Genomic DNA, 27,660 nt, shown 5'->3' on the forward strand with positions numbered 1-27,660 from the left:
TGCTACCGTTTGCAGTCACTTTGACCCTCTTCCCCTAAATCCCAACCCCTAGAAACCACCAATTGTTTCCCATCTCTATAATTACAGCATTCTAAGAACAGTGCACAAATGAAATCATACAATTCTTGTCTTCTGAAACTGCTTTTTTTAATCAGCAGAATTTCCTTGCAATCCATCAAACTTGTTGCTTCTATCAATTACTGAGTAGTATCTCATGGTATGGATGTGCCAATGTTTAACTAACTATTCCCTTACTCAAGCATGTCTAGGTTGTTTCTAGTTTGGAACTAATATAAATAATATGAACATTCATGTGCAGATTTTTATATGAACATACGTTTCTATTTCTCTGAAATAAACACCCAGGAGTATAACTGCTGCATTGTATGGTGAGTGCATTTTTAGCTTGAAAAGAAACTGCAGTTTTCCAGGGTGGTTGTATCATTTTACATTCCCCCCAGCAATGTGTTATTAGTCATTAGTTTTTCTGCCCCCTCACCAACATTTGATGTTAGCAATGTTTTCATTTTAGCCATTTTGTGAGGTATATAGTGACAGCTGATTTGTGGATGGGAGGGTTGTGTGGGGGTCTATGGATTTCATATGCATTACTCTAATGGTTAATAATGTTGAACATCTTTTCATGTACTTATTTGCCATCTTCACATACTTTATGTTTGGGTGGTTTTGAGTTTGTTGTTGTTGTTACTATTCTTTTTGGAGGGAGGTTTTTGTTTCTTGAGGGTTTTCTTGTTTGGTTTTTCTGTTTTTGTTTTTTGAGACAAGGTCTTGCTGTATACCCCAGGCTGCCCTTGAACTTGCAATCCTCCTGCATTAACCTCTTGAATGCTGGGGTTACAGGCATGTGCCACCATATCTGGCTTGCATATTCTTTTTTGGTAAAATATCTCCACATCTTTTGCCTATTTCCTAATTAGAATGTTTATTTTTACTGTTGAATTTTAAGGAATCTTCTGTATTCTAGATACAAGCCATTTGTCAGACAGCTGGTTTATAAATATTTTCTCCCATTCTACAAGTTTTCACCTTCCATACAGGGTCTTTTACAGAGTAAACATTTTTAATTTTGATGAGGTCCAATTTATCATTCTTTCTTTTTGTAAAGTGCTTTTGGTGTCAAGTCTAAGACATTTTCACTGTGTCAGAGGTCTCTAAGATTTTTCTGTTTTTTCTAAAAACATTGTTTTATGTTTTCATTTAAATATTCACTCTACTTTTGAGTTAACTCTGTAAACATTAGGCCAAGGATTTTGTTGTGGTGGTGGTGGTTCCTCTGTGGGTGTCCAGTTGTACTAGTACTGCTTGTTGGGAAGATTGGCTTCCTCCACATAATTGCTTTTGTATCTTTGTCAAAAATCATTTGAACATAGCTGTATGAGTCTCATTCTGGGTTTTTCATTCTGCTCTATTGACCCATGAGTCTATCTGTCTGCCAGCACCACACTGTCCTGATTACTATAGTCATATAGTAAACTTGCTATTAAGTGAGGTGATTCCTTCCATGATATTCTTCTTTTCAAACTTGTTTGCACTATTTTAGATCTTTTATCTCACTGTATTCATTCAGAATAAGCATCTCTAATCTACACAGCAATCTTGCTGGGATTTTGATAGGAATTGTATTAAACCTCTAGATAAATTTGAAAAGAATTAATATCTTTGCTATGTTGAATTTTTTGATAAATAAACATGGTATATTTACTTAGATTTTCTTTTATTTCTTTCATCTATGTTTTACAATTTTGGGGTCATATATGTTTTGTTAAACTTATGCTTAAGTATTCTGTTTTCTTTGGAGCTATTTAAATGGTGTCGTGAGCCTGCAGAGCAGAGAATGAGAGAAGCGCAGGGCTTGTGAGTAAAACATCAGCCTCACTCCGCTTACCTCGTTCTCGCAGCTGCTGTGCTTCTGCTCACCGCCCGGAACATCTTCCACCATGGCCACCTCAGCAAGATCCCACTTGAACAAAGGCATCAAGCAGGTATACATGTGCCAGCCTCAGGGCGACAAAGTCCAAGCCATGTATATCTGGATTGATGGTACTGGAGAAGGACTGCGCTGCAAGACCCGCACCCTGGACTGTGAGCCCAAGTGTGTAGAAGAGTTGCCTGAGTGGAATTTTGATAGGTCTAGCACTTTCCAGTCTGAAGGCTCCAACAGTGACATGTACCTTATCCCTGTTGCCATGTTTTGGGACCCCTTCCGCAAAGACATCAATAAACCAGTGTTCTGTGAAGTTTTCAAGTATAACCGGAAGCCTGCAGAGACAAATTTAAGACACACCTGTAAATGGATAATGGAAATGGTGTGCAACCAGCACCCCTGGTTCGGAATGGAGCAGGAATATACTCTGATGGGGACTGATGGCCACCTCTTTGGTTGGCCTTCCAACAGCTTTCCTGGCCCCCAAGGTCCATATTACTGTGGCGTGGGAGCAGACAAAGCCTTTGGCAGAGATATTGTGGAGGCTCATTATTGGGCCTGGTTGTACGCAGGAGTCAAGATTACAGGGACAAACGCTGACGTCATGCCTGCCCAGTGGGAATTCCAAGTAGGACTCTGTGAAGGAATCTCCGTGTGAGACCATCTGTGGGTGGCCAGTTTCATCTTGCATCATGTATGTGAAGACTTTGGAGTGATAGCAACCTTTGATCCTAAGCCCATTCCAGGGAACTGGAATGGTGCTGGCTGCTGCACCAACTTTAGCACGAAAGTCATGCGGGAAGAGAATGGTCTGAAGTACATTGAGGAGGCCATCGAGAAACTAAGCAAGCGGCACCAGTACCACATTCGTGCCTATGATCCCAAGGGGTCCTGGACAATGCCCAGCGCCTAACTGGATTCCATGAAACCTCCAACACCAACAACTTTTCTGCTGGTGTAGCCAACCGTAGCGCCAGCATCCACATTCCTCGGACTGTTGGCCAGGAGAAGGGTTACTTTGAAGGCTGTCGCCCTTCTGCCAATTGTGACCCCTTTGCTGTGACAGAAGCCCTCCTCCGCACATGTCTTCTCAGTGAGACTGGCGATGAGCCCTTCCAGCACAAAAACTAAGTGGACTAGACTTGCAGCTGTCGAGCCCCTCCTAGTTCTGTGCCTTCCTCCAGCTCTTCCCCATCTTTCAGTTGTCCTACTTGTCCTCATTGTAACTCAAAGGGTGTAATAGCAAGGTCTTTTTATTCCTCAACAAATAAATAAATAAATAAATAAATAAATAAATAAATAAATAAATGGTGTTGTGTTTTCAGTTTCTCAGCTTTTTTTTTTTTTTTAGTACCAGGGATCAAACTCAGGTCCTTACACTTGCGTAGCAGGCAGCAAAACCACTGAGCTAAATCCCTGGCCTTCAGTTTCTATATATTCCTTTTTAGTATATAGATTTGTGTGTGTGCTCATCTTCTACTGTGTGTCCCTGTGGGACTTATTAGGTACAGGAGGCTTTTGTTTTGTTAGGCTTTTTTGGTAGATGCCTTCAAGTTGTCTACATAGACAATTGTGTTGTCTATAAATCAGGATAAGTGCTCACTTCAGCAGCACATATTCATAAATCAGTACAAATTGATTCTGCCTTTCCAATCTACATACCATTTACGTTCTTTGTTCCTGGTACTGGCTAAACTCTTTAGTACTGTGTTGAATAAGAATAGTAAGTGGAGGTATCCTTGCTTTTTTCTGAACTTGAGGGAAAAACATTTAGTCTTTCACTTTTTAATATAATGTTACCTGTAGATGTATTTTGAGGGGTTTTTTGTATGTTCCCTTTATAAAGTTGCTTAATTTCTCTCTTTTCCCACTTTTCTGAAAGTTTTTACAAATGGATATTGAATATTGTCAAATGTTTCTTTTCCTTCTTATGACAAAGTGAATTTTCTTCTTTAGCCTGTTATTGTGGATAATATTGCATGATTTTTAAATATTGAACCACCCTTTCATCTCTGAAATAAACTTCCTTTGGTCATTATATATATATATATAATATAAATATATATATTTAAACACATTGTCAGATTCAAATTGCTAATATTTTGTTGACTATTTTTGCCTCTACGTTCATGAATTAATTGATTGACATTTTTCCAAAGATTATTCTGATTTTTTGTGGAGAATTAATGGTAGCTGGGAAACTAATTAGAAAATTAATTGAAATTGGGCATGGTGGCACACACCTGTCATCCCAGCTACTCAGGAGGCTGAGGCAGTAGGATCACACGTTCAAGGCCAGCCTGGGTGACTTAGTGAGACACTGTCTCAAAATTTTAAAAAATAATTTTAAATGGCTAAGGATGTAACTTAATGGTAGACCATTTGCCTACCATGCACAAGTCCTTAGGTTCAATTCCCAGTACAGCAAATTAATAAATTAGTTTATTAAAGAAAAATAAAGAAAGGTCATTGAAGTTGTTCAGGTATTATCTTGCATTCTAGATATGTCAATAGAGAAATAGGGTGTCTTTGGGCTCAGGATAGGTTGTGGAGGTAGAATTGAGACTGCTGTTGGATTAGATATTGTTTGGGAGATGGAGGGTTGGTGAGGAAGAATGGAAATATCAAGAATGATAAGCACCAGAGAGAGTAGAGAGATTCTATTCCCTGATACAAGAAAGGGTACAGAAAGAAAAGCTAGGCAGGGAATGGCATGCAGAAATCAAGAGTTCTGTATTAGACATACTAAGTTTGAGGTGACTTTTAGAACTCAAAGGCAATGGTAAGCATGCAGCTGAGTATCAAGTCTAGGTCCGAGGGAAGAGGTATTTAAAGCCATGGAATTGGGGAATTGGGTGACATCACCTAGGGAAAGAGAGCACATGGAAAGAGCAGGAGCACAGGTTGACCCAAGATAAGTACTGTGAAGAGATAGTATGGAGCACATAGAATAGACTGCTCCCATTTATTTTTTTTTCTGTGAATAGGCTCAAGAATGGAGACCTTATTTTATGTCACTATTTACACTTAGAACCTAACCTACAGCAGATATGCAATGGATGTTTATTAATGATAGTGGCTATGAAGTAGAACAGGGCTATTTGACAATGACTCTTAAGTAAAAGGAGCTGGAGAACATACACTGCTCCTTAATCTATGCAAAAAGGAAGAATTTCTACTGGGAAAAAACACAAGGGTAAAACACAAGGAATCATTTCTTTGTCGGTTTTTTTTTAATCTGGCAGGGATCTGCTGGTTATTTTGAAAAAGCTTATCTTCTTGCCCCAAATGTACACATATTTTCATCCTCTCTACAAGACACTGTTTTCCACGTACCAGCGCAGGGGTGTGGTAGTGTTTCCCAACTGACTCTCAAACAAGCAAACAGATTGGTAGCATCTACCATTTTCTGTGGTGTGAATACTTTAGTGGCCAATTTGAAACTATCAGTCTTCTGTTGCTAAACACAGAGATGAATGCACAGTAGCACATTTTAAAAATACTTACAGTAGACATGAATAACCTCAAAGCATGGTTGTTGCCAGTTAGTTGAGGGTTCTTTTGCTCAATTCCAGATAGAAATCATAAATAAGCAAAATACAACTCTGCTAGCAGCCCTGATGCCATCCATCAACACCAGTTAGTGCTCAAATCCAACAGTTGACACCGTTGGCTGCTGATCTCGGCTGCTGCTGGCTGCTGCCATTCACCAGCTTGTGCTGGGTACCAGAGGGAGACTCTATGCAGGACTGGTCTCTGTCACTGACTGACATTGGCTGCTGGTCCCTGGAGCTCCTCAGGTACAGTCCCAAGTATTTATTGCTCTGTCTTCTAAAGTAACCACTCTAAATCACAAGCAGATTTATAGGTTCATCAGAGTAAGTCTTTAACAGTACACCAGAGGAAGTCTACCAAGAGGTGTGAGGGGAGTGCTGCTTATATAGCAGCTGCAGGCCTGTGATTGGTCCAAGTGGAAATGGGAGATTGGAGCTGTTTGATAGACAGCTGTCACATCTCCGGGGAAAATGGCAGAGATAAAATGGGAATCTTCAGGAGGGCTGGCTGTGTTCAACACAGCTTAATGGGGATTGGAGATATTCTGAATGTTAGTAATATCTTCCCCCTTGATCTTAACCATGTTAGGGTGCCCCTCCTTTTCCAAAGAGGCAGCACAGTCTGAAATGACAGGAGCAGGGGAGAGGCACCATGGCTGACAGCTGAGCTGCGCTTCTGTTAGAGTGGACGTGAGAGGGTGACCACTAAATAACCAGGGAGCACAACAAGGCAAGAGGTCTTAGTCCATTGAAGGGGAGGTTGAAGGGTAGTGAGGGAGCCTATAGGGAAGAGAGAGGGAGGGGTGTGGCCAAGCCACACTCCCCCTTGTTGTGGCCAGAACAAGAAAAAGGGGAAGAATCAGATGCTTCTCATCTGTCTCATGGTTAGAAGTAAAAAGTGGTAAAATACTAGGAAGTGATGGATTTTCAGAATGCATTATTTTTCTGAATGTGTGTACTTTAAGTATAAGCTCATATAATTCAATTTCATACTGGCTGTGTTTTTGTTGTTGTTGTTGTTGTTTTTTGTTTTGGTACCTGGGATCGAACTCAGGTTCTTGCACTTGCACAGCAGGCGGCGAAACCACTGAGCTAAATCCCCGGCCCCCTGGCTGTGTTTACAAGCTGGCTTACAAAATTCCTACAAGTTTTACAACTGGCCCCACTAGACAGCATACATTCCCTCCCTTACCTCACTGACTATACAAAGTCCCAGATGGGGGCCAACTGTGACAAACCAGGCCTTTAGTCAGACAGTGAGGAGAGAGTAAAGTTGATTCTTGCTCATTGACCCCCAAATCCCTCCTCCAGGTCTTCAGAACAACTATGGGTCATGCTGAAAGCTTCTGCATCATAACATTACAAGTTAGCTGACCCAACACCTTTTTTTAACCTCCCTTTGTCCCCTCTCTGCCTTATCATAAAGGCTGGAAAGCTAAACACTCATTTTCTCAATGTTCCATGTGGGTAAGCTGTCAATGAGATCTAAGAAGTGCTAAGGAATAGAGAGTGGTCTGGAAAAGCGTGATTAAAAATATGGACCTCTTGTCCATCTCCCGTCTCAGACATGACTAGGATGTCTAGAGCTCAGTAGCTATTTTGAAATCATGAGGCAACAGACATGAAGAAAAAGCAGAGGATTGAAGAGCTACTGGCCATGAGTTCAGTGGGCCCCATACTAACACATGACTCAGCAGTTTCCAACATCGGACTTGCTGTTCTGTGAGGGGGAAAACTCTAGTTTTTTTCAAGTTCTTACGTTGACTGTTCTGTAATTTATAACCAAGGTCATTCCTACCCTACATACATAGCCGTTTCATCTGCTCTGGGTCCCACTGCACTAAAGAACCAAGAGAGAATAAGAGGAAAAGCAAGTGACATGCTGAGCACGGGTGGTTTTCACACTTCGTTCTCTTTAAGTCTCACAATGCTATGAGTGATGACATTTGCAAAAATGTACAATTTATCACAGCCCATCATGCCATGTTTTTAAGGAAGACTTGACAGCACTGCAGTTACATGGACCTTGAAAAATTAATTGCAGTGTAAATTTGCAAAGCTTTGAACACTTACCCCTCTGCAGCAATTTAAAAGCACACAGACTTTTAACTTGGATAAATTGGACACAAACTGCATGCTGATGGATGTAGCATCCACACCTACATCTGCCAACCAACTAGGAACTCTCAGTTTGATTCCAAATGTTCAGGAACACCTTTCCTTTTTTCAAAGTTTGTCTGGGTTTCAAGGAGATTAAGAAAAGCTGTTTACCCCTTGGGCTGGGCTGGTGTCCACTAGGCAGAAGAAGGCCCTTTGGTGTGGGCTGGTTCTCTCTCTGGCAAGTCAGACTCCTGTGTCTGCCATGTGCCTTAGTCACGTTCTCATCACTGAGGACACAATCCTCAACATCAACAACTTAAAGGAGAAAACTTTTGTTTCGGCTCACATTTGTAGAAGTTTCAGTCCGTAGTCAGCCAGCTCCAAGGCAGGGTGGCATGGCAAAGGGGCATCACAGAGGATAAACAGTCCATGGCATGGAGGCAGGAAGCAGAGACAGAGATCAAGAGAGGAGCATGGAAGAAATAGAACCAGGCTATGCCCCAGTTACCCATCTCTTCTGACCAGATCCTACCTCCTAACATCAAGCCAGCTATACCAGCCGCACGATCTCATCACCTTCCCAAAGCCCCACCTATGAGCACATGAGACTTTGGGGGATATCTACATATAACACCAGGGTTCTAGAATTCTCCTAGTGAGAATCAGGAGGAAACACAAGGAGAAAATTGCACTTTCAGGGCCCAAACAGCCAATTGGGACTAGAAGTCATGGGCCTGTACCATGTAGGGAAGAAGGAGGCTTCCCTATCATGAGTCAGCAGGACACCAGGAAACTACAGAAGGTCACAAGGAAGAAAAGGAGGGTGACAGAAGCCACATCATAAAATTATATAAACAGCAAAAACTGCACTCTGTCTCTCTGGGTGCCAATGGTACTTGAACACTCCACCCATCCTTTTACAGGGGATTTTGTCTATCCTATCAGACTACTCTTCTTTAAGGGTGAAGAGTAGCTTATTGAATCCATAAACTATGGAGAAAAGTCAAATGGACTCAGTTCTGCCACTTACTATTTGATCTGAAATAATTACTTAAATTGCATTCTATTATGTTGTCTGAGCCCCTTGTTGGTTTTCAGAAAAGGATATCTCCCTTGTCTACAGGAGAGGGCATGAGATTCAGGATAAACAAATCATGGCGCCCATTCTCCTTGTCATAGATATGAACAGTGGAGGGCCTGGCTATGCTGGGCAATCAGAGGTTCTCTCCAGGATTTTGCTAGGTAGGGCTGGCTACCTTCCCCTCAGGTTGCAGAGTGGTGGTGGGGGAGTGGCGTGTGAACCGAAACTGTGTACATTTGACTATAAAAGGAATGAATAGATTTAGTAAAAATTGAAGCAGGATGGAAAAAAGAACATTATTCATTTCAATCTTCCAAGCTTCTCAGTTATATGACCCAATCAATACTCCTTTTCCCTTAAGAAAGTTTGAATTCAATTTCTGTTACATGCAACCAGAGTCCTGAGGCCATCTGTGAGTAGGAATAGCAACATCCATGCCTAAGATCTTGTGAAGAAAAAATAACATGCACCTAAGAACCTAGCTTGTGATGACCCCATCTCAACAGGTACCATTTATTTGTTCATCAATGTGTCATTATCACCAAGAAACATTCATTACATAGGCTGTTATTAGAATGTTTTTTTAAAGGATGAAAAAATGATGAAATGATTTGAGAAATTCTTGGTCACACAAATTCTTTCCCAAGGGACTTTTCAGAGTCTCCAATCTTCTAATTTGCATCAAGAATTCCCAAGTAAGCAAAGTCATATGACCACAAACCTTATGACGAAGAGATCTTATGAACACATTTAGGGAACTGCCCTCTCCACAGTTAATTCAGGAGCTGCGCTGGGACAAACACTGCTACAATGACAGTCTGACTGCCATCACCCAAGTTCCTTTTCTACCCAGGCACAAGGTTCTACCCAGTTCTGTTACTAGCTTCGACTTAAAAACTAACTCCTCCTCGAGCCTCAATTTCTTCATTTGTGAGGGGTGATACTAGATTCCATGACCTTTAAGAACTCCTCCAACTATGCAATTCTTTGTGGGATAGAGAAGGTTTTAGATGTAGTGTATAAACACTGGACTTAAGAGGAACAAGAAAGGTCCAGGTACTGAGTGAGAAAAAGTAAGTAGAAATGTTATATTGCAAAGCCTGTAATCCCAGCCACTCCAAGCTGAGGCCAAAGGATCGTAAGTTAAGGGCCAACCTGAGCAATTTAGGGAAAACTTGTCTCAAAATAAAAACATAAAAAGGGATGGGGATGCGCTCAGCACTCCCTAGGTTCAATCCCCAGTATCCAAAGGAAAAGAAAAGAAATGATTTAATAATGTACTGCAATACAGGTCCACAATGATCACTAGATCCAGCTCAGCTTTTTGAAGATTTTATTCCAATATTCTAGCAAGAACAATCTTTGGCTTAACTCAACTTTCTTAAACTGACGTTTGTTCTGTAGATCCTCAAAGGCCAAGAAAACTGGATAAAAGATTCCACAATTCAGATCTCCAGACTCCTGAGCAAGAAAGTGTGTTCCTTACTTCCTCGGTTCTGATTTTACTGAGACAGCTGTGAATTGAACCCTCCTCTCTTCTGTCTTTAACCGACAGGAAACCTTCTTAGAGCATTTAGTAAGTGTAAATGAAATAATGAAGGGGGAAGTCCTTTGAAAACTGTGAAGCACTTCACAAATATTTTATTTCTATTATTCATACCATTTAAAGTGTAATTTTGGCTTCACCACAGACATGACTTCAGGCAAGCAATTCATCAGCTCCGCCCTTCATATAAAATGAACGCAGTAAGAAATGGGAGAGATTAACTAGAAAATGAGGGTAGACACCTTTGAAAATTGAGGGTCATTGCAATGCTTACTAATTAATAGTTACCATACAATTGTGAGGTTATAAATAGCTCTCCATTGGAGCAGAAGAATGCAGAGGGCCACGCTACTTTTTCACTTGTTGCCATTTGATTTAGTCCATTAGCTCCACCAACCTATAATTAGTACAACACCCTGGAAAATTAATCTAGTCTGGTGACTCAACATCAGGGAAGTGAAACAGACTTCTAAATAATGTTAGAATTAAGCTGAACCCTCAGGGCTAGGTCCTCCTGGTTTCAGAGGGAACTAAAAGCCTCGGACCCTGATTTTTTAGCTAAATATAGAATAGTCCATCTTACTATTTCAGCAATTAGATTTCAGCTGCTATCAAGGTAAACATATTCCTTACTAGAATTTTCAGTCAGTTATAGAGTAGGGAAGAGAACTGCAAGCTGTAACATTATGACTACACATTCCTTACAAAAATGTGGCTTTGGAGCTGTGTATGGTGCCTCATGCCTGTAATCCCAGCATCTGAGAGGCTGAGGCAAGAGGATCGCCATGAGTTTGAGGCCAGTCTGGGTCATATAGTAAGTTTAAGGCAGCTTGCACTACATAGCAAGAAGCCTGCACTACATAGTGACACCCTATCTCAAAAAAAAAAAAAAAAATGTTGCTTTCAAGAAGCTAAACCTGATGATGTAATTAAGATAAACTACTCAAATCTCTATCCTGGCAGAGATTCTGGGGTCAACCTGAGCAGGAGGTTCTGGAGGCTAGAGTGGCAGAGGAAATCATGGGCTGGAATGTGAGCTTGGCTCTTAAATGTTCCCCACAGGCCATGTATTGAAGGCTTGGCTTCCAGCCTTTGGTGCAACTGGGAAGTGGTGGAACCCTCAGGAGGCAGAGCCTAATGGTAGAAAGTTAGGTCCTTAAGGGCAAGCTCTTGAAGGGAATGCTGGAACCCTGGTGCAATCCCCTCTCCCTCTTTGCTTCCCAGTGAAGCCAAGGCAACTCTGCTCCCCACCACGATGATTTGCCTCACCACAAGGCCCAAAAGCAATGGAGCCCGTTGACCATGGGCTGCAATCTCTGACAATGGGAGCCAAAAGAAACCATCCCTCCTTGTAAGTGTACTTTCTCAGGATTTTGTCACAGCAATGAGAAGCTAACTAACACACAGTCTGAGCATGCTCAGAGCCCATAGAGAAAGGTGTTCAACAGACAGAAAGGGGAGTAAAAAGTTATTAAAGTCAGGCAAATAAAAACCAATGTGGAAGATTGGGAAATGGAACCATCTATTGAGGGAGATGAAAATGAGGCAAAGCAGGGGCACAAATGGACAGTATGTGCTTGGGGAACTTCTCTCAGGATGAGCTTTGCTTTCCTCAACTGGCATAAATGTCATATGTAGGTGACCATGAAGAGTTATTTAAAGGCCAGGAAGTAGGTCATCAGAAAATGTCTTAGTTATTTTCTTGCTACTGAGACAAAATACATGACAACCAAAGTTAAAGCAGGAAAGGTTTATTTATCTCACAGTTTGTAGAAGTTTCGGCCCATAATTGGCTGGCTTCAAGGCAGGGTGGCATGGTAGACAGGCATTGCAACGGAGAAACCACTCATGGCAGGCAGAAGGTAGTAAAATAAGCAAGGAATGAACACACCTGTTTCTGTCCCTTATATCTTATCCAGGCTACTTAGGCCAGGTAGCACTCACACCCTTAATCCTAGTGCCCTTGATCCTAACATTGCACCATGAATCAATCCCAGAGTCACACACTCTAGACTCAGCCACCTTTGAAAAAGCCCCACCTATAACCACTTGAGGCTTTGGGGGGCCATCTAAACACAAGCCATAACAGAGAAATAAATGTGTCTTTTGATCTTTCTCTTTTTTGTAATATATTTTTATTTTCCAGATTAAATAGCCCCAGTATTTTTTATGAATGCTGATCAGCTTTAACTGTTTTGTTTCCAACAGTATACATGTGATGTGATTGTGGAAGTCTGGAGGAACTTTCTGAGTTAATTCCCAACTCCTTTAATGCCAAAGTCATCACTTTCCCTCTGGTCCAATCCTGACTTTGGAAATACCATTTCCTTGGTCACCTAGGCTTCAAGTTTGGCAGTGTTTCCTTTGCCTTGATCATAAGCTCCAACTGCTGAATCCTGAAGAATACATCTAACCTCTGCAAGCTTTTCATTCTCACCTCATAGATGCTTATTTGATCTCCCAGTATTTTAGTGCCAGTGTAATATTAAAGTACAGCTTCAATCATGGCATTGCTTGACTCAAAATACCTACTGGTTGTCTAATGCCTTATAAATCAAGGAAAAGTTCCTGGTTTGCCAGTCCCAATTCAGTACCACGAATTTCTTTATACAGTGAACTGCTGGAGTTATCTATTACAAGTGAAAGGCCTTCCAAAGTGGAGACAGTGAAACCAATTTGCAGTGCCCAGGGGATAGGTCTGCCCATTAGTCATGGGTGCTCAGGACAACCCATTGCTGTTGGAGCAATAACTATAAGCTAATGTAAGAGTGTCATTATGTCAGTCACATCATATCCCTAAGCAAAATACAATACGGCATTAACTTTTAAGTGAAGTACAATGGAACTCTTCATTTGGCAATATACTATCTTGCCAAAAGACAGGCAGACTAAAGAACTATCCTTACCTTTTCCATATTTTGGCTTATTCTATTGTTCATACTGATTTTGTTGTTCCTGCTGTTTAGCAGTACATACTCAGAACCTAGATTCTTCCAAAAGGAATTGCTCTTTTTTTAACCAATATATCACTATATTTAAAATATTGGCAAACTAAATCCAGTGCATATATAAAGAATTATACATCATGACCAAGTGGGATTTATCCCAAAAACGTAAAGTTGGTTTAGCATCTGAAAATCAATTAATGCAATATGCCATATCCATAGATTTTTTTTTTTAAAAAATGATCCTAATAGATGAAGCAAACACATCTAACAAAACCCAATGATTTTCATGATAAAAATACTAAAAGAAAGAATAAAGGAATAAAAGGCATTTCTCTCAACTTGGTAGAGTTGAGTATCTGTCTTACTTTTCTTGTTGCTGAGACAAAATATCGGACACCCAAAGTTAAAGGGGAAAGGCTTTATTTAGCTTACAGTTTGTAGAGGTGTCAGTCCATAATCGGCAAGGCAGGGTGGCACATGGCAGAGGGGCAACAGTTCACGGCAGCAGAAAACAGCAAAAGCAACATGGGACTTTAACAGTGCCTTTCTGCCCCCTTTATCTTATCTAAACTACTGGGATTGGGGTGGTGCCAAACCAATCAGTGTATTGATTTAGTAATCCTGTGTCCTTAATCTCAGCATCTCATACTCTAAATTCAGCCACCTCTGAAAAAGCTACCTATGACCGCATGAGACTTTGGGGGCCATCTAGACCCAAACCAAAAGAGTATCAGTGAAAAGCACACAGCTGACATCATATTCAATGGTAAATGACTGGAGACTTCCCCCTAAAATCATGAGCAAGACAAAGGATGTTGCTCTCACGATCCTTGCTCAACATTACATGAGAAGTTCTAACCAGGGTGATTAGGCAAGAAAAATAAATAAAAGGAATCCACATTGGAGAGAAAGAAGTAAAACTATCCACAGATAAGATCCCCTTGCATATAAATCCTAAGGAATCCACTAAAATCCTTAGAATAAATTCAGTAAGTTTGCAGTTAAAATATCAATATATAAAATTGTATTGTGTTTTCTACAGTTGCAAAAAACAATCCAAAGATAAAATTAAGAAAACAACTCCACTTATGAAAACATCAAATGGAGTAAAATATTTAGGAATAAATTTAGAAAAAAAAAAAGATTGTATCTGAAAACCATAAAAGATTGTTGAAATAAAAAAAATTAAATATCTAAATAAATGGAACAATATCTGGTGTTCATGGATCAAAATGTTGTTAAGGTGCCAATACTTGCCAAATTTATATAGAAATTCCAGATAGTACCTACAAACATCACAGTTGACTTCCTTATAGAGACTGACAAGCTGTGTCTAAAATACATATAACTGTAAGGGATTCAGGATGGTCAAAACAACTTGAAAAAGAAGAAAGTTGGAGGATTCACACTAGATTTTAAAACTTATTACAAAGGAATAGTAATTAAGACAATGTGGTACAGGCATAAAAATTATCTATCTATCTATCTATCTATCTATCTATCTATCTATCTATCTACCTAGCCTCTCCAGAGAATAGCATTGGATTCCAGGCAAATCCATATGCCTTTTAATGTTTGAAAAAGGTGCAGAGATGATTCAATTGGAAAAGAAGTCTTTTCAACTAATGTTGCTGGGATAACTGGATAGTCAAATGCACAAAGTGAAATTAGACCCTATCTTACATCATATGCAAAAATGAACCCAAAATAGATCAAACATCTATGACTGTAAAACTCTTAAAAGAAAACATAAGCAAAGGGCTTCATGACCTTGGAGTTTGCAATGATTTCTTGGATATAACACCAAAAGCACAAGCAGTAAAAGAAATAATATATAAACTGGACTTCATCAAAATTAAAAATCTTTGTGTCTCAAAAAACACTATCAAGAAAGGGAATCTCTGGGCATGTAATCCTAGATATTTGGGAGGCTGAGGCAGGGGGATTGCAAGTGTGAGGCCAGCCTGAGCAACTCAGTAAGATCTTGTCTCAAAATAAAAATGACTGGAGATTAAGTTCAGTGCTGTGTTAATGCCTAGGTTCAATCCCCAGTACTACTATGAGAGAGAGAGAGAGAAACAGAGAGACACAATATTTGCAAATCATATTTGTAATAAGGGATTTGGATCTAGAATATGAAAGATAAGTATCTCAATTCAAAAATGGGCAAAGGAGCCAGCCATGGTGACACAGGCCTGTAATCCTGGGGAGGCTAAGGCAGCCTGGGGAGGCTAAAACAAGAGGATCACAAGTTCAAGGCCAGCTTGGTCAAGTGAGTGAGATCGTAACTCAAAATTAATTAATTAATTAGTTTTAAAAGGCCTGGGATGTAGCAACTCATCCATCATGCTCTTGGCAATCTTCAATGCCACACACACAAAAAATTGCATTCATCCATTCATTCATAGTTGCTTGGGGTGGGAGTGGGTGGGGACAGAAGAGTAACAGCTAATATCTACAGGGTTTCTTTTCAGGAGAGGAAAATGTTATAAAATTGACTGTGTGACTATTCATTTCAAAATGGCTACCTAGGAAGGCTAACTGGTTTTGTCTCCTAATTGGGTTCTCAACTTTCACTCTTTCTCCCTTATAAACCATTCTCCACCCTGCAATTAGGCTGACCTTTCTAAAATTTAAGTAACATGCTGGGTGTGGTGGTGCATGCCTGTAATCCCAATACTCGGGAGGCTGAGGCAGGAAGATCGAAGTGAGTTTGAGGCCAGCCTGGGGTATATAGTGAGTTCAAGGCCAGCCTGAACTACATAGTGAGGCTCTCTCAAAACAAAACAAAACAAAACAAAAAACAAAAAAACCCCAAAACAAAATGAAAATTAAGTAACATCACCTCACTTCCCTGCATAAATGTTTCAGTGGCTTCCCATTCCTTCAGTATGAAGTGCAAACTCTTCATCGTAGTTCACGTGGCCCTCTTGGATCTGATGTTTACCTTTCTAGTTTCCTTTCTCACTCTTGCCTCTCTAGAAGGATGCATTCCAGCCCTACTCTGGCTGCTTTTGGTTCCTCTGAATTGCTTTACTCTCACCCACTATAAGACCTTTTAGACATGTTATTCTTATCCTTTGGAACCTTCTTCCCTCATCCCATATTCCTTTTCCTGGCTTTCCTACTTTTGGTCACTTTATAGTTTAAATGTCATTTCCTCTGGGAAACTTTCCAGACTTCCTAGATTGGTAATTTACCACCATCCCCACCTAAAAGCAAGAAATTTTCCCCTTACACTCTAAAATTCCACTATCAAAGCATCTATCATACTTTATGATTATCATTTATCTATCTCCTTTTATAGACAAGAAGTTCCAAAAGGGCAGACAGAAACTGTGCATGTCTGGCTCACAAACGTCTCCCTAGTCCTCTGGCTGGCTCAAAACAGACATTCAATAAATAATTTTAAAATTACTAATTAATATTAGAAACTTTCAGGCCTTGTCTTCAAAATAGTCCATCACACTTCTAGACCTAGCTATATTTTTTCTTTTTCTTTAGAACCCTTCTAGAGAAAAATATATGTAAACCGAATGTAACTTAAAATATTTTTAAATCTTTTTAACATTTTCTGGATTTTACTGCAATAAAAATAACATGTAAATTAGATGTATGAATATTCATTCCCTAGTACCCACCCATGCTATCCCAATTCAATAGGACTTAAAGTGCTCACTTGCTTTCCCACATGCAGAACAGTGTGATTTTACTACTTACATCCTCAGATGACACTGGCTTTTCAGTCACACCAGGATCTGGTTCGAAAATGGCCTTTCTTGTTTTTTTGTAGCCTTTTGTGGCTCCTTTCCAGTTTTTTATCACAGACTTTGTTCTTCTCTGCTTCCTCTTCCTAGTCAAGCACAGCTTCCTCAGTAGAGTTCTGTAAACCTGCCACTGTTGATGAGTCTTTTGATGTATCATCTGAATAGGGGCCCCAGGCTCATTACCGCTCAGTTTCACCTCGAATTTTAGAGTCAATTTCTTCTTCTCTCCCCTTGCAGCTCTTTTCATAATTTAGCCACGGAGTTAACACTTCAAAGATGGAGCAAAAGTGAATGCTCTTGTTTTGCCACGGTAAATCTTTGTCTGTTTTGTTCCCTCTCACATTACCAGTGCCAAGAACAGAACCTGGCTCTTGGTCAATGGCATGATGATATGCGCTGTACGACAGGCTGCTTACAGAGAACGAGCTTACTTTTTTCCTTTGTCCACCAGATACAGACACTGAAAACTTCACTGGTACTAGATGTTTATATCACTCTTTCAACGTCTACTTTGGGACCCAATCCAATTATAAGCATTTTTTCCCAAGCTGATTACTTTTTATATTGATGTTCAGAAACGGAAGAATTTCTTTTGTAATTTTCATTCACAAATGAAGAGACTTTTACTTCCTCTGGATATGAGGCCTAATCTTTATAATTTAGCCTTTAAAATGCTGGCGTTGAGAAACATGGTGGCAAGTAATTAGGCAAGAAAGGTTCATGGTCCAGGGGGAAAGATACTAGTAGAAAAAATTGAAGGAAAATTCCTGGCTACTGCCAATAATTTAAGGCTTGGGGTACGGGGTACATGGAAATCTTAGTGAGTGCTGGGCTGGAAACAGACGGTTTGATAGGATGAGAGTGTCTAGTTGGTGGACTTCAGGTTGAGGAACAAGCCAGGATGAAGGCTCTGAGAGATGAATGAAGTTAGCAAGTTAACAGAGAGACCGGGAAAAAGCAGCAGGAGTTTGGAGAAGGTGGGGAAGAGCCTAGAAGATGCAAGAGTTGGAAGACATAGAAGGGGCAAAACAGCGAAGGCTAGGGCTTAATAGCCTCAGAACGCCAACACGCCAAGCAGAAAGAGAAAGCAAAAGTAGACCTTTCAAAGGGGGCGAGGAACGCTGGAGAATAGGAACAGGGTTGTGGTGCACCCCATGAGCCAAAGACTGAGGGAGCAACGTGGGCTGGTGGTCAGTATCAGGAGGGGCCGACGTCCAGAAGTTTGAGTGCATCTGGCTGGAGGAGGGTAGCGCGCTGCGTGTCCGGGGAGCTTTCCAGAGAGCACTGGGGTTTCGAGTTCGGGTTGGAAAATACAGACTTTACACTGCGGGGATTTTAGTAAAGTCCAGTCAGGTTTGGTGGGGGCAGGGAAGCTCAATTCGTGTCAGTCAACCTTTGAGTTCCCGTCAGACGACTGAGGTATTGCTGAGGTTGACGGCTCCAGGTCGAGAGTGCCTGGGGTAAACTTGGGGTCGCGCGGTGGTCACGGGCGACTCTTCTGGAGTGGGACACCTCGGACCGGGTGCAGACGGCGCCGGCCCCCGGGGTCGCAGGGGCCCGCCACCACCTGGTCCTCTGTGTGGCCCGGCGCGCGCGAAGGGACCTGTTGCGGCGGCGAGCGGGGCTGACCGCGCAGGTCCTTCCCGGCCCGGGCCGCCCTTCCGCCCCGCCCAGTGTCGGGAGCCGCCCCGCCCGCGCCCCGGCGGCCCGCGCACGGAAGCGGCTTCCGGCGGCGGCGGCGCGGCCCCGCGGGGAGGAGGAGGTGGCGCAGGGCAACATGGCGGCGCGCAGGGCTGGGCCGCGCCGCCGCCGCGCCTGAGCGCCCCACCGCCCCGGCCCTTCGCGCCTGCGCCCACACCCGGCCCGGCCGGGGACTCGGCAGCCCCGCCGCTCGCCGGCCGGCGCGGCCCGCAGCCCCGAGCCATGGAGTCGGAGGAGGAGCAGCACATGACCACGCTGCTGTGCATGGGATTCTCGGACCCCGCCGCCATCCGCAAGGCCCTGCGCCTGGCCAAGAACGACATTAACGAGGCCGTGGCGCTGCTCACCAACGAGCGGCCGGGCCTGGACTACGGCGGCTACGAGCCCATGGACAGCGGCGGCGGCCCCGGGCCCGGACGGGGAGGAGGCGGCGGCCCGCGGGGCGACGGCGGCGGCGAAGGCGGACCCTCGCGCGGCGTGGGCTCGGGGGGCGGCTTCGACCCCCCGCCTGCTTACCACGAGGTCGTGGACGCAGAGGTGAGCGCACCCCGCGGGCGGTGCGCGGAGGTCCCCGGGCCGAGCACGCGGGCGCCGTGGGCGGGGGTCCGCGACGCCCCCGCGATGGCGAGGGCCTGGGCACGCGCGCCCGGGCTGGGAGGGCAGGAGAGGGTGCCGGTGCGCGGGCCGGGCCGCACCGGGTTTGGCGCCAGGTTTCGGTGGAGCCTAGGTGGGGGGAGATCCAGCTTTAGAGGGGGAAAGTAGGATGGGCCAGACAGAGAGGCGGCCTTTGCTAGGGGTCAGAGAGAGGACTGTTGCGGTCGTTGGGGTTTTAAAGTCAGGGGTCGGAGAGGACCTTAGGCAGGGTCTAAATGAAGAATCAGGGGCGAGGAGTGACTGGAATTGGTAAAAGGCGAGGGAGGAGGCGCTGCTGTGATAAGGTCTGGTTGTGAGGCAGTAGTGGGGCTTGGACTGAGGGAAGGTACCGAGAAGAGGCCTGGGCAGGGATCGGAGCTGAGGAGGGACCAGACAGTGCTAAGGACTGGAATTGGAGGATGAAGCTGGGACCTAACTTGGGTCAGGGTGTAGAGAAAGCCTGAAATGAGTTTGTAGCCACAGTGAAGGTGACATGCGTGGAGGGGGCGGGGAAATAAATGAAGGGTGAGGGGGAATCTGGAGAAGGTGGTCTAGGCTGGTAGCTCTGTAGGCCTCTTTAGTTACGGTTCTGAGCAGGAAGAAAGCACATTTACAAAAATAAAGTGAAAAGACCAACCAGAAGTAACAGTGCTTGGGATTAGTTATTTTGCAGAAAAATGGTAGCTCCTGGAAGGAATTTCGGTCAGATTGTTTGGAGAGTGCGTTTCGGGGTCCAAGAGAGAAGCTTGGCTTAACCACAGGTCTCCAATAAGTGGGTTTGTGTTTTTAGCCAGAGAAATGAATCCGGATAATTCTTCATCACGCAGAGCCTTCTGAGTTCTGAGTAATGTTATGTCCTTGTACCGTCACTTTTGCAGCACTTGCTCGGGCTGAAGTAGCTGGAGAAAGAAGGTGGCACTTAAAAAAAAACCCTCAGGTTTCTGTGAGAGGTTTCTTGGCTTCCAGACTTTCATACACTCGCTAGGTGGCCCTCTGTTTCCCAGTAAATGTGGAAGTAAAGGCTGATGTTATTCCTGCTTTGAGAATTTAAAAAAATTCCTATATAGCCAAGTAACTGTACTTAGGTCACTTTAAGAAATGTGCTTCTTGTTGCCAGTCCCCATCACTCCTCCCCTTGTCCCTTCTAGTTTCGACCCAGTTTTGAAACCAAGAAAGCCATCGCTTTTTCTAAAGGCGTTCGTGTAACTGTACAGAGCTCAGTGTGTGTCCATTATGTGAGAACTTTTGTTTTTTGGTCATAACATTTGTTTCTAAGGATTGAAAATCCAGTTACAATACTTGGTGGTGTAAGGTTAGCTTGCTGCCTGTACATTTAAGTGCTCTGCAGAGAATTGGGAGTGGCTTTTTGTAGGTGAATGGCCAAGCGAGATTGAATTTGCTGTCAGGTTTCTTTTTGAAGCAATGTCAGTCTTCATTTTCCGTTGACCTGTGGATTTGGCCTACGGGAGGCTGCTCCGTTTACTTTTGAGAGTTCCAGAAGATGGTCATGGGGGCTGCCCTACCCATGGTACAGTACAAGGGGCAGAATCGCAGGCTGGCACTTTCCTGACACATGGGAGCCTGGTGGGTGAGAATATTTAACTCAGAGTTTGCCTGTGTGGTTCTAAAAATCCCATGCGCGCCTTCCGTGGGGCTTGTGCATCTTACTGGTAGATGGTGGGAAGGTGTAGAGGTTTTGATTCTGGGAAATAAGGAAAGGTCCTAATTATTTGTTGAGAATCCAGTGTGTCAGGCTCTGTATTTGCTGTTTGTACATTTTGTAAGTCCTAAGTGAGACAGTTCCCACATAACCATTTTAGGGATGTAATTACTTACAAGCGCCAGAGCTTGAACTTGAATGCAAGTCTCTCTGACATCAAAAGTCAGTGTGATTTTCACAATGTTTAACTCACAGTTTTAGGGCTGATAACAAGGAAAAATAGAAGGAAAGGAGGCAGGTTTTGAGACTACTCTGTAAGTTCAGAAATGATGTGAGAACCAAATCAAGGCACTGGGACTCAAATAATGGGTAGAATGAAAGTAGAACTATAGGTTTTTAAAGCAGACTTTAGAAATTAATAATTAGCTTAGTTCTCCTGTTTTTTTGTTGTTGTTGTTGTTGTTTCCGTACTGTAAAATTCGGGTCCTTGCACTTGCGTAGCAGGCAGTGAAACCACTGAACCTAGGCCCCAAAGGGGACATGACTTGTCCCTACAGAGCCAGCTAAGAGAAAGGGCTGGAACTCGGGCCTCTCACTGTAAGGCCAGTGCCCTTTCTCCTTACCAGTTGCCTGCCTTTCCGGAAAAGGAACAAGAAACAGTAATGGGTTAAAGGGAAAGAAGAAAAGAGTGAAAAGCTGTGTGAAGGTTGTCAACTGTTAAACAGTTTACCCTTTTTATCTCTCAACACTTATTTTAAATTATATATATATATATATATATATATATTTTTTTTTTTTTTTTTTTTTTTTTTTTTGGTACTGGGGATTGAACTCAGGACCTTGCGCTTGTGAGGCAGGTGGCAGAACCACTGAGCTAAATTCCCGGCCCTAAATTATATATTCTTATTTTCTGGATAGAGCACTTTAATTTCTTTTTTTAAAAATTGTTTTATTTTTTGAGCACTTCAATTTCAAATGTCCTCTTAAAAATGTTTGAGAATACACAGAATAAAATCAATTGGTTAAAAAGAAAAAATGAGGACTGGGTGCTAGAATGCTTGCCTAGCATATGTGAGGTTCTGATTTCATCCCCAACACACAAAAGAAAAAAGGAAAATTAATATGTTTATTTTGTATTTGTAGTTTAGAGACTGCAGTGATTTTCTCGTTTAGTTAATGCCTTCCGTGCCCCAGGGGCAGAGATTAGAGTGGTGAGCAGAACACTCTAGCACATCTTAGTCCTAGGCTCTCATTTTACAAAAAGTGACTTCCCAAGGTCATGTAGCTAGTTAGGGAGGTCAGCTTAGTAATTGGGAGCCCTGCTATAATTAGGATTTGGTTTAAAAATTAAAATTTGGAAAAGTAAAAGCAGTTAACCTCTGTTTTAGTTGAAGCAGGACTACATTTGCAGAGACCCAATTATCCAGAAAAACACATGGCACAGCATAGAAAGCTACCTTTTAAATATCCTCCAGTTAAGTAAAGATACTGCTTTACAGAAAAGCTGTGTTGTGTTCGTACTTACACTGTGGATGTAGATGTAGTTCTTAGTCTCACTCTAGGTCTCTAGGACTTTGAGAAGCTATTGTTACTTTAAAACCATTCGGTGGCAGGTAGGAGTCTGTTCTAGTATTGCAGAGAATGAGATCTGACAGCTTTAGCTTTTCCTGGTCTTAACACCCCATTGTTAGAACTCTTTTGTTGTTGTTGTTTGTTTGTTTGGGATAGAGTCTCACTGTGTAGCCCATGCTGGCCTGCAACTCACTGTCCTCCTCCCCAGCCTCCTGAATAGCTGGGATTACAGGTGTGATGCTAGGCCCAGCCCCTGTCAGAGCTCTTCACTTGGCCTTGTGGCTAATGTCCACTTTTCTGGCCACTTCTGAGCTCTGGCCCCTGATTCTGCTCTCCACAGAGCCCTAGAATTGGTCCTCGTGATCCTGCCCAGGTAGAGTGTCAGTAGAAATCTGAATCAGGTACGCTGGGCATCTTAATAAAACTTGACAGTTATGAACGGTACCTTATTCTTTTAAAGGTGCTTCACTTTTTTTTTTAGAAAATATGGAAGTGAATTTTTTTTGCGAGGAGTTTCACATTAACTGAAAGAATACCTTTCCTAACCATCCAGTTCTGATAATATTCTCAGAAGTAACATTTAATACTATCATCTGACAAATATTGTGAACTCCTGGGGTTGTTCCTGTTTTAATGTGTATATTCCTTCTAGAAGTATTTTGTCAGAAGCATATGCAAGATTTTGTTGCTTTTTTTGCTTTTGAGATTGAGCGCTCCAAAGTTGGTCCTCCTCTCACATAGTTAAATCACTTAAAAATTAAAAGTCACATTAATGTTAAGTTCCTTAACTTACCCCTTGCCCCACCTTTAGTAGTTAGTGGTAGTTATAAATAAGGTTTAGATTAAATTTTATTTTCTTTTTTCCTGAAATAAAGCAGTCCTAGCACATTTGAATAGCGAATAAATGTCAAACAAGTATGTTTTAGTTAACTTAGTAATTTGAATATAGGACCTGTAGTTTGTGATTTACTATGATTTGGTAAATTTTTAAAAATAATTATATATTAATTTTAAAAACATTTATGTTTTAAGTTTAAAAAATTGCCCAAATCAGTTGAAAGTAGATGAAATAAAAATAGGGAATAGGAAGATGAAGGGAATTGGGTCTGAGTCCATCTAAGAGCTGGAGCCTCACCCGGTCAGCGCCCAGCCATTTGCTCATGGAGTGACTATAGCTTGGCGTGGAGGAAGTGCCCTTCTGTGTCTGTAATGTGTGTTTCTAGTGAAATCATAGTGATCATGACCACTTTGTACAGCACCACATCATTAGCTTACAACTTCAGAGTAATTTCAGTATTAGAAAAATATAATAATACTTAAATAATTTGAGATTATTTTAGCTGTAACAAGAAAATGCATTAATGTACTTACATATTTTTACACTTACTGCTCAAAAATGACATTCAAATCTGAGTGTGAAAAGTTTAATTTTTTCATTTTTAGTAAGGAAGTATTTCAAAAGATAAGTAGGATCTTTCAAAGCTAGAGTTCAGTTTTCTAGGAAAATTTTCATGCTTTGGAACACCAGAGGGAAATAAGTAAACACGTAAATGTGTGAAATTGAATCATTCCAAAACACCCCCACAGATTTAATGCCCCAGAGCTCATGCATTTCACTGTTTTGTATTTTGTTTAAATTTTTACTTTTTCTTTTTGGTACCGGGGATCGAACTTGGGACCTTGCACTTGCAAGGCAGGCAGCGGCACCACTGAGCTAAATCCCTGGCCCTTAAATTTTTACTTTTAAACACAGTTCAAATGAGTTTTAATGTTAGATTTCCTACATTATAGTCTGAACGTGAGGCAAGGAACACTTGGAGGTGCTCACATTTGATAGTGGGGAAAGCACCAGTGGCCACTCCATGCTGCTGGAGGGGACCGAGCCCTTAGAGGCAGGCGGCCCGTGTGGGCGGGGGGGGGGGGGCGGCAGTGCGTGCAGAACAGCTCCAGGTGCTGCGTCATAGCCCTGAGAGGATACCGCACACAGCCAAGAAAAGCCACAGTACTGAGCTGTTTAAGAAGGGTCGGGGGTGTGTAATACCTTTTAGCCAGGTTTAGTTTAAAGAAAAATGAAGATCATTGGACATGTGAAGAAGAAATAATACACTTCAGGTTCCTGAGGATTCAGATAGGACATTTCAGTCTGAGGATAGCAGGTGTCAGAGGTTCTACTCAGAAAGTCATGGTTCATTTTCAGAAGAGTCAATGTGGCCGCCGCCGCCGCCTCCGCCTCCTCCGCCTCCTCCTCCTCCTCCTCCTCCTCCTCCTCCTCCTTCCTCCTCCTTCCTCCTCCTTCCTCCTCCTTCCTCCTCCTTCCTCCTCCTTCCTCCTCCTTCCTCCTCCTTCCTCCTCCTTCCTCCTCCTCCTCCTCCTCCTTCCTCCTCCTTCCTCCTCCTTCCTCCTCCTTCCTCCTCTTCCTCCTCCTTCCTCCTCTTCCTCCTCTTCCTCTTCCTCCTCCTCCTCCCTTTCCTCCCCTCTTTCCTTGTAGGGAGTTTTAGTTTGCTTTTTTAAGTTTGTAATTGTCACTTATTATTACAGGAATTTTTATTGTTTAGTATTGTTCCATTTTTCAGTCAGTTTTTTTGTTATGCTCCTGTAGGTGACATTGTTGTTTATAATGTCTGTGGTGAGTTTTTGGCAAAGGATATTTATTTAGCAGGGCCTTGCCTGTGCTAAGCTAGTGCTCTGCCTCTGAGCTCATCCCCAGTCCCTAGTTTGTTTTTGTGTTATATTTACAGGTTCACTTTTCTGTCCAGTGGTGAGAATCCTGGCTCCTTTCATTGATAGCTCACATGCTTTATTTCTCCGTTTGTGAGTGTGCATGTGTATTTGTGTGAAGGAAATGCAATCTCCTACAGAGATGATTCCTTGAACTAGTTAGTCAGATCTATACTGTAAACTTGATTTGTTTTTATTTGTTCTGAGGAAAGAGGTAACACAGTTAAGCTGAAATATTACTGTGGTAATCTTTTCAGAAGTTTAAATGCTTCAGCCGTGGTACAGAGGTCTGTTGAACCTTTTTCTAGGACTGAGGTGAAGACTTGCTTGGCCTCATGGAGACAAGTAATGTCCTAGGTGCTCGCCAGAGTCTGCCCGGTCCTGAAGGGAGCACCCTTGTTCTAGCCCACATTTGGCTTTCCTGTAGTGTCTGTCCAGGTATTTGTATTGTGGAGTTTGATCGACATAGAAATATTATATAAAACAATTTAATAGGTAAGATGATGCTTACATTATCAGTTGGTTTCCAAAATAGTTTCTGAAATTAAAGTCTTTTCCAGAAAAAAAAAAAAAGGACTTATTAGTAAGTATTCTATTGCCAGAACTTTTTAGTTTCTGCCTAATGTGCTTTTTTTTTTTTCCTAATGTGCTTTTAAATCTCTTTTCTCATAAGCAGATCAGCATTTCTTTTGCTTTTCTTTCCATTTCTCTATATTGTCAGTTTTGGTTGAAAATTGAATTGCGTTTTGAAACCTGTGCTTGAAAATCTATAGTAAAGCATTTTGGTGGTGATTAAAATGTATTTCAGCTCCTAGGAAATAAGTACCCCATGTTATAAATGGCAACACTTCCAACATTTGCCTTTGTTATTGTAGAAGTTTCCTCTTTTTTTCTTATTGAAAAACCTGTTAATTCTAACCCTTGGTGTCATTCCTGCCCTTTTCTGTCCCCTGCTCTGGTTTTGGTTCATGTCCCTTTTCTTACGTTTCTATGTGCAATTCACAGTGGCATCAGAATGATCTCCCTAAAATGCAAGCCTTGCTGAAGGTATAACCTTGGTCATAAATGTTTGGCTTCCTCATCTCCTAAAGGTAAACTCTCTACTGTTGTATTAGGTTCTCCAATTTAATCTCTCTGGTCACAGCCCTGCCTTCCTTTCTGTGTTCTCTCTCGCAGGTTAGGTGCGTTTACTTCCCAACTCTTCTCCTTTCCCCAGTTTCTCATCTGCTGACCACTAACTCTTCACGGTTAGCTCATGTGCCACTTCTCATTAAGGCGCACTTGTCTCACACCACTGCACTCTCCCAACTTTGTTTTGCGCATACACCAAGTAAAGTAATGTTGGCATTTCCGTTAGACAAATGGTGCATTTATTTACATGTATATATCTTCTCTTCCTAATAGGCTTGAGAAGCAGGACTTTTTATATCAGCGTCTCTACTACTCTTGGCTTATAATAGTGTTTGATTGGCTAGAGAGATAACTAAATGGATAGGTGGAAAGAGAATCTTAAATGAAATGAAATAAAAAGTCAGATGGTATTTGAAGAAGAATTAAACCATGGATTTAGAAGACTGCATTTCTGCTCAGGGTTCTGCTGCTTCCTATATCACTGGGCAAGTCAGTTTACCTTTCAGAGCCTCAGGGGTTTTTATTTTGTTTGTTGTTGTCATGGTGGTTTTTGTTTGTTTTTTGAAACAGGGTCTTGCTATGTATTTCAGGCTGGCTTTGAACTCATTACATAGCCCGGGCTGACCTTAAACTCAGCGATCCTCCTGCCTCAGCCTCCTGAGTGCTGGGATTACAGGCATGTGCCACCAGGCCCAGCTTTAGAGCCTCAGTTTTTCCACTAAAGAATGAGCATTTTAGAATATATCTGTGGCTAATTGTTTTTGTTCATTGACACCTTTGAGAAATTAAAAGCTATGGAACCTCTTATATGTACATGTAAATATATGCACATAATTTTTAAAATAACCTGATGCTAAAACATTATTATTTTTGGGTGATAGAACTATAGTCTTCTGAATTTAAAGTTTTCTTAAATGAGTTTTTAAAAAGTATACGAACTTTATTAAACGTAAAATAAAAACAAACCAAACTCTTGCATTTGCCCATTAAAATGCAAGTCATAGAAAGATTGAAGTGTTACTGTGTGATCCTTAGAGAATTACTTGAGAATTTTGCGCCTGAGGAAAATTAAATTTTATCTAACCAAAATTAGAAAAAACTTTACTTTCCTAGCACATAATTGGGAGCTATTTTTTAAAACTTGTAGAGTTCATGTTTTATTACCTGGTTATTGTATAGTTATGTCTAACTGTCAGAAGATGTGATTCAGCAGGACTTTTCAGATCTGAGGCAGCAGTGTAAGCTTCTTTAGTTAGTTGCTCTGCTCCCTTCTGCTCCTTTTCTGCGTGCTCGCCCATCTCTTC

The 27,660-nt window shown here is 42.0% G+C and overlaps 1 protein-coding gene, 1 long non-coding RNA gene and 1 pseudogene across 20 annotated transcripts in view; 2 read left to right on the forward strand and 1 right to left on the reverse strand.

Annotated features, from left to right (window-relative positions):
• Positions 1-17,879, reverse strand: part of LOC101700290 (uncharacterized) — a 100,445-nt gene extending 82,566 nt beyond the window's left edge. For all 15 annotated transcript variants that reach the window (XR_015452565.1, XR_015452564.1, XR_015452562.1 and 12 more), the window contains exon 1: positions 16,895-17,879. This is a non-coding gene — a long non-coding RNA (uncharacterized LOC101700290). The remainder of the gene's footprint in view (positions 1-16,894) is intronic.
• On the forward strand, positions 1,931-3,194 carry LOC101700548 (glutamine synthetase pseudogene; annotated as a pseudogene).
• A 122-nt stretch (positions 17,880-18,001) lies between the features above and the next one.
• Usp24 (ubiquitin specific peptidase 24) overlaps positions 18,002-27,660 on the forward strand; it is a 138,899-nt gene continuing 129,240 nt past the window's right edge. For 3 of the 5 annotated variants that reach the window (XM_087214685.1, XM_004869638.4, XM_087214686.1), the window contains exon 1: positions 18,705-19,179. In XM_087214685.1, coding sequence (XP_087070811.1) covers positions 18,865-19,179 — 315 coding nt within the window. In that variant the 5' untranslated portion in view covers positions 18,705-18,864. Of the gene's footprint in view, positions 18,132-18,704; positions 19,180-20,631; positions 20,860-27,660 lie in introns of those variants that run through there. The other 2 variants (XM_087214687.1, XM_087214689.1) reach the window with 2 other exon arrangements.

Source organism: Heterocephalus glaber, unplaced genomic scaffold, assembly GCF_053883595.1.
Source record: "Heterocephalus glaber isolate CG9 unplaced genomic scaffold, H.glaber_assembly_v1.0 deba00001447, whole genome shotgun sequence".
Classification (NCBI taxonomy): Eukaryota; Metazoa; Chordata; class Mammalia; order Rodentia; family Bathyergidae; genus Heterocephalus; species Heterocephalus glaber.